Below are 6,689 nucleotides of genomic sequence, written 5' to 3' on the forward strand. Positions count from 1 at the left end.
TTTAAATAAATCATTTATTCATCGGAGGACGGAGGGAGTTAATATGAAATACATTACTCCCTCCGTTCCTTTTTAAGTGTCACTTTTGAACTTTTTACACATACGAAGGAAGCTAATTATTATTGTTACTTTTCAAACAATAATTCTTCTTTTACCTATAATACTCTTAATTATTTATTATATTCACTTTACTTTTTCTCTCTCTGTAATCATTATTTAGGGGTAATTTTGACAAAATTGCAATTAATACTACCTTGAACTTTGCAAGTGACAATTAAAAAGAAACAAATTTTTTGCAAGAAAGTGACACTTATAAAGGAACGGAGGGAGTATTATTTTATACTTAGTAATTTGAAGTAGTGTGAGTTTGTTTATTCCTCATTTACGGTTCTCTATTAGCCTACGGTTGATTTGTAACTTGCAACAAGTGAAGCATGACAGTTACAAACTTATCATCATCACAAACTTAGTTTCCTTCACCAATTGTTTTCTTAAAAAAACATATTCATAATCATAATCATGTCCACAATTTCACCAACATGCATCATCTTTCTTCCTATAATAATCCTATCATTTTGTCCCATGACAACACTATGTGCAACAGTTCTAGAAGACCTCAAAAACTTGCACAAACCACAAGATTTCAACACTACAATCATCAACAACTGTATCAGAAACCCATCTCTCAGATACTGCAATTCCTCGCCCATGATGGACCTTGACGAAATATTCAAACACACTATTGTTGCTAGCCATCTTTGCAATGAATCTAACAACCCTAATTGTGTTGAATCATTCCCCAAAATTGATCTTAGAAACCGACCAAACATTGCTCCTCTTTACTTGTCTTTCACTTTCTTCTGGAAATTTTGTCCTTTGACTGTTCTATCCATTGATTTCTCAAACAATTCTATGAAGGGTAGTTTTCCAAATGATGTTTTTTTCTGCACACAAGTTCAATCTCTTGATTTGAGTATCAATGAGTTTTCTGGTGAAATTCCTATTCAAAGTTTCTCTCCATTAACCAACCTCACTTTTCTTAACCTCTCTTATAACAGTTTCTCAGAAAGTGAAATTTCTGATTCGCAGTTTTTCAAAAAGTTTAATTCTTCTAGTTTTCTTCATTCTGGTGCTCTCATTGATCATAAAAAGTTTACTATAAAAGCTATCATTCTATTGGTTGGTTTTCCTATTCTTGTCATTTTAATGGTGATTTTCTTAGGATGGCTTTGTTTTCAAAGACCTGATTTTCTTCCAAGAATACTTCAAAGTGGGAGATATACATTTACACCGGCAATTCTAAAGTCGGCGACTTTCGGTTTTTCCAACAAGAATTTGATTGGTAAAAGTGAATTTGTTCACATATACAAAGGGGTGTTAAGAGATGGAACTAAAGTGAAAATTGAGATGTATTGGGATGATATATCAAAGGATAGTTATCATAGATTTGTTGAGGAATGTAAGATTTTGTCTGAGTTAAACCACAAGAACCTTGTTAAGGTTTTAGGTTGGTGTAATGGTAGAAAATTCAGGGCTGTTATAACAGAATGGATAAGAGAAAAAAGTGTTGAAATGTGGCTATCAGAGTCAGGTCCTTCATGGAATCATAGAGTGAAAGTTTTGATGGGAGTTGTTGAATGCATGTTGTATCTGCATGAGGAATGGCCTGAAGTTGATTATGATCTCAAGACAAGTAGTGTTCTGTTACATGATAATCTTGAACCTTTGATTTCAAGGTTTCAAATTGGAGATAGAAGCAATAGTCGAAAAAGTAAGAATCTCTACAACTTTATTGTTAATTTCTAATGGCAAAATCATGTTTTGGTGTAACAAACAATTTCTTTAAGAATCTCCATACTTCAATTATATACACAATATAGCATATACACTTAAGGGTCTAATAGCTGTTGGTCTTAGACATTCAGGACATATATGTACGATATTCACATCCGATTATAGGTAGTGGCAAATGGGTTCGTTTAAATTTGTGCCGCAAAAATCCGAAAAAAATGGGATAAGACAGACATAATTAAGGGTTTAGATTTAAAGACTTGTCTCATCCTGAAGAAAAAAAATGAGCTAGGAGTGGGCATACGGGCTTATCACCCTTAAAGACTAAAAGTTGTAAAAAAATTTGTTAATGGCCGAACATGAAAAAAAAAAACAAGCAGAAACGGATATATTAGAGGATGCAGATCTAAAATTCCGTTCTGCAAAAATTCGAGAAAAATGGAACGGAACAAATATAATTGAGGGTGTAGACCTAAAATCTTGGTCCGTCCCGCCAATAAATAAGCGTGGGACGGACAATGCAGTTTTTGCACTTCTAAAGGCTAAAAATTATTTAAAAAATTGTTAATGTCGACGGTCGCAAAAAGATATCAGGCGGAACAAACATATTAAAAATGCGGGTCTAAAACCTTGGTCAGTCCAGAAAAAACGCAGGTAAAACGAGCATGCCTCAATAGGCAAAACCGGTTTTTCTAGGCGTATGGGCTTTATATTACATTCTATCAGCAATGAAAATTATATATAACGTGAATCAAGATTTCTTCCTACATGTTGTCTTTATTTTATTTCTTGTTCTAATTTCTTATATAGTAGTTTTTTTATTGTATTATAGAGATATGCAAATTTGGAGCATTTCTCCTAGAGATGATACTAAACAAAAGTGTTCAAGAAGATTTTGATGGAAACGATGCTGGATTTATCAGCTACATGAGAACCCTTCATCCTCCAGACATGCAGAAGATGATTGATGAGAGAATGGATGTTACTGAAACAGCTTTGCATCATGTTAAGCAGGTTCTATCAATGGGAGTAATGTGTATAGACCAATCAAACAATGAGAAATTACCAAGCTTGGCACATTTATATAACATTGTATCAAAGGCCTATAAAGATAGCATTGTTTTACCATCTGCAAATCATAAAACAATTCATGGAGATAGAGCTAAGGGACATAAGCGCGTTCAGTTCAAATAAGTTGGAATATAAGTAGATTTTTATCTTTGTTCTGACTTTTGATTATACTATATCATTAGTTTTAGGCATGTCTTGTATTGTAGCTTTTGGCTAACTTTTATTTACACTTGTAATTTGGATTATTTGAAGCTGTGGTTGATGATTCATCAATCAACTGGTTGTGTGACAAGGCAAACAGTATATATTTAGATTGACTTATTTATTATCTATTAATATAAATGTTTATTTATTAATCCTATTAAATTAACTTAGATAATAATTGTGCAGTATATTGCAGAGGGCGATTTTAAATCCGTATTTTACTTATTCACTTTTTTAAAAAGTGAAATTTCAATTATTAAATTATTTAATTAAAAAAATTATTTACTAATATAAATACACTTTTAAACTATTTATGAAAATAATATAGGATGTGAATATTTTATGTTTAGTTTACTTTTATAAAATTTATATTTTATAATATATGTGAAGTAGATAGTGACTTCTTTTAAATTTATGTTTTATATTGTTAACAAACTTATAATATGTGAAAGGATTAATATTTAATATAATATTGTTGTGTGTGTGATTTATGTGGAAAATAAGTATAATAAAAAAAAGTTTAAGAGTAATTATTCAAGAATTTATATTAGTTTATTAAAAGTTTGCTACTCGAGTCCTTACCGTTTGTAAGATTTTCTATTTGATATTCAATATTTTGTTTGATCTTTTTCTATAACATCATGTATTTTCTTAGATTCACTAGATTTACAATGTCGATTACGAAGCTTCAACTAGTTTTAATTGTCACACAAATTCAAAGTATCTTAATGATATACAAAAATACGATGAAATTTTTATTTGAGTATTGAATTAACAATCTCATGAATAAATGAATTGTGATTAGAGGTTTTCTTTTATTTAAGAATTGCTTTGAATGGTTGGGTGAGATATGAAAAGTATTGTATTTGCATTTCCTCAACAAAGAACTATTTGGAAAAAATAATATTTTATGACAAATATTCTTAAAAATGAAGATTCTTGATTTTAAGAATATGATTTTAGTGGAAAAGATGAATGATGATTTTTGTTCTTCTTGGAATTAATTGATGCCTTGAGCCAGTTAGAATCTCAATAGGTGACAAAACTCTCCCTCAAGAGAATTTAACACTTCTGGATGTCCAAGGTTGGATTCGAACCCATAATCTTTGATTAAGCCGAAAGAGATCAATTATCATCTCATTTGAGTGCTCTTAGGTTTAAATTTTGATACTCTTAATGTGAAGTTTGATACCCATCTTCTGATTTGTTTTTAAATAATCAAGTTTTTCAATTAAATATCCAAAATAACCATTATTTGAAAATATTTACCAAAATAATCACTTTTCCAAAAACATGTAACAAATGTGTCAGGTGCATCCGATGAAATTATTATTCATAGGCGCCACATGCACTAGCGCACACATGTCCATGGCGCCACTAGGAGTGGCGCATGCATAGTCCACTATATGGGCGTCAATGCATGTGGCTACTGCTCTTGCACTCCATATATAAATACAACATCACACTTCCATAATTTTTCACACATATTCTTACTATCTCCTTCCATTTTTCTTTAAAATGTCTTCATATTCATATATGTGTCCTTATATTCATAAGAGAAATGTCGATTTAATTTTTTCAGTAGTGCAGTCTTCAATGAAGATCCGACTTTGGAATGTAGATACGTTCGAACATCTTAACAGGACCTTGAAATATTGATTAGATGGAGAAATTGCAGAGGGTGAAAAGATCAAAAGAATTCAATGCCTTGATACCACGTTCAACCAAAATGGAAAAGCTCGTTTATGGGTGGATGTTAAAATTGATAGAGACGTTCACATGATGATGTATACTTCTCACAAAATTGTTTTGATGGTTGTGATCACATAGTTATGTTGTTTATGTGTTGTATTTGCTTATGTGTCTTATTTCCTAACAAAATGTCTCTATTGTTTATTACTTATTCTTACTTATTTCTTAATGATCTTTTGTTAGGATCCAAAGAGATTTCGATGTCGTGTACATGAATATGTACTACACGGTCCTTTGATAAAACCGTATCTACAAGCATACGATTTTGATAATATACTTAACATAGTCTCATACTCAGTTTATTACAAATTTATTCTTGTTTTGGTAGAAAGATGGAGACCCGAGACCCACACATTTCATCTTCCTTTCGGTGAGTGTACCGTCACACTTGAGGACGTCTACATGTTGTTAGGTCTACCTATCAATGATAAGACCGTAAATGGTAGAGTTAACCAAGATAAATCTATATGTGAGAAATTGTTGGGTGCCCCTTTGTGTGAAGACACAACTACGGGACAGACTTCGGGTCAACCTAGGGGTCAAAGTATTAATTTAAAATATCTTAAACAATATTATTCAAGTATAACATTAAACGAATAATCTATTGAGTATGGAAATATAATTAAAGTTCACTATTATATTATGATTTTATTAGGTAATTTTTTATTTCCTGAAAGTACTGATAATACGGTAAATATTATGTATTTGTCGTTGTTACGAAAACATAAATAAAGTAGGCACATATAGTTTGGGTTCAGCTGTTTTGTCCCGTCTATATAGTTCACTGTGTAAAAATACCAAAAAAAAATACTTGAATATTTTATTCTTATGTCTATTTGCTACAAGCATGAGGTTGGTCAAGAATATTGTCACTCACCCTAGTCAACGAGAAGTCATTCACATTCCCCTATGCAACAAAGTAAGTTTATCTTAAATCTTCTAATTTGTTAGACTTTATACTACATCTGACTGTAACCAATATATTTTCAACCTTTTCGATATAGGTGGTCAATTAAGGGGATGAACTATAACAGGTGTCCCAAACATGCGGTAGTAGTCTATCAGGATCTTTTAGACCACATTGGACTAGATAATGTATTACTACTAAACAACTCTACTTTTGACTTTAAAAAAATTATCCAATTATATATAATTTAATCATGTCAAATTCTTATATAGTTTATCTGGAGGCCGTATTTGGGTCTTGATCATCAGGTTAACCATGATGATGTTGCAGTTTGGACAACAAAAACACCAATTATCTAGTTCACTACCGTGGAGATGCACCAGAGTGACCGTGTGAAAATCCAGTTCGACATGCAACAATAAATTCCAAAACTTCCGATGTGTTTGGGAGATTGACATCAATAAAGAGTCGATGGCCAATGAGATTATTTCAATTGGAAAGACTTCGCAAAAGAGATGTGTAGTTATTGGAGGAATCGACATCAACACATCTTAAACGAACCAAGCATACATTGTGATAGACCAACTCAACATTATATGGCATGGTTTAGGTCAGTTACAATGCCACAATTTGTGTCTGAGCCAAGGTATTTAATTGATCCACGCCAACGAGTTTCGTCAACATACGCCCAACAACAAATCCTTGCCTAAGAACAATGTCAACCATCAAAACCAAACGACCAACCTCACACCATCACCATACCATATACATCCAACCACCAAACACTCAACCTTACAATCAATTCATGTCACACACTCAAACTAAAAAACAGGAACCAAACCCTAACTACCAACAATCATACATAACCACCACCTATGTCTATAGCCTGAATGATTCATAAGATTCAACCTCATGTCATCATAGCCCCCCCACCCACACACACACACACACACACTTATGAACA

General features: G+C 32.1%; 1 protein-coding gene across 1 annotated transcript; it reads left to right on the forward strand.

The window, feature by feature from the left end:
* Positions 1 to 455: 455 nt before the first annotated feature.
* On the forward strand, positions 456 to 3,123 carry LOC127101243 (probable serine/threonine-protein kinase PBL28). Its single transcript, XM_051038602.1, has 2 exons — positions 456 to 1,771; positions 2,624 to 3,123. Exons 1-2 carry the CDS (start codon positions 520 to 522, stop codon positions 2,983 to 2,985), a joined length of 1,614 nt encoding a protein of 537 aa, XP_050894559.1. The 5' UTR covers positions 456 to 519; the 3' UTR covers positions 2,986 to 3,123.
* Positions 3,124 to 6,689: the final 3,566 nt, after the last annotated feature.

The sequence above is a fragment of the Lathyrus oleraceus genome, chromosome 7 (assembly GCF_024323335.1).
Source record: "Lathyrus oleraceus cultivar Zhongwan6 chromosome 7, CAAS_Psat_ZW6_1.0, whole genome shotgun sequence".
Taxonomy (NCBI): Eukaryota; Viridiplantae; Streptophyta; class Magnoliopsida; order Fabales; family Fabaceae; genus Lathyrus; species Lathyrus oleraceus.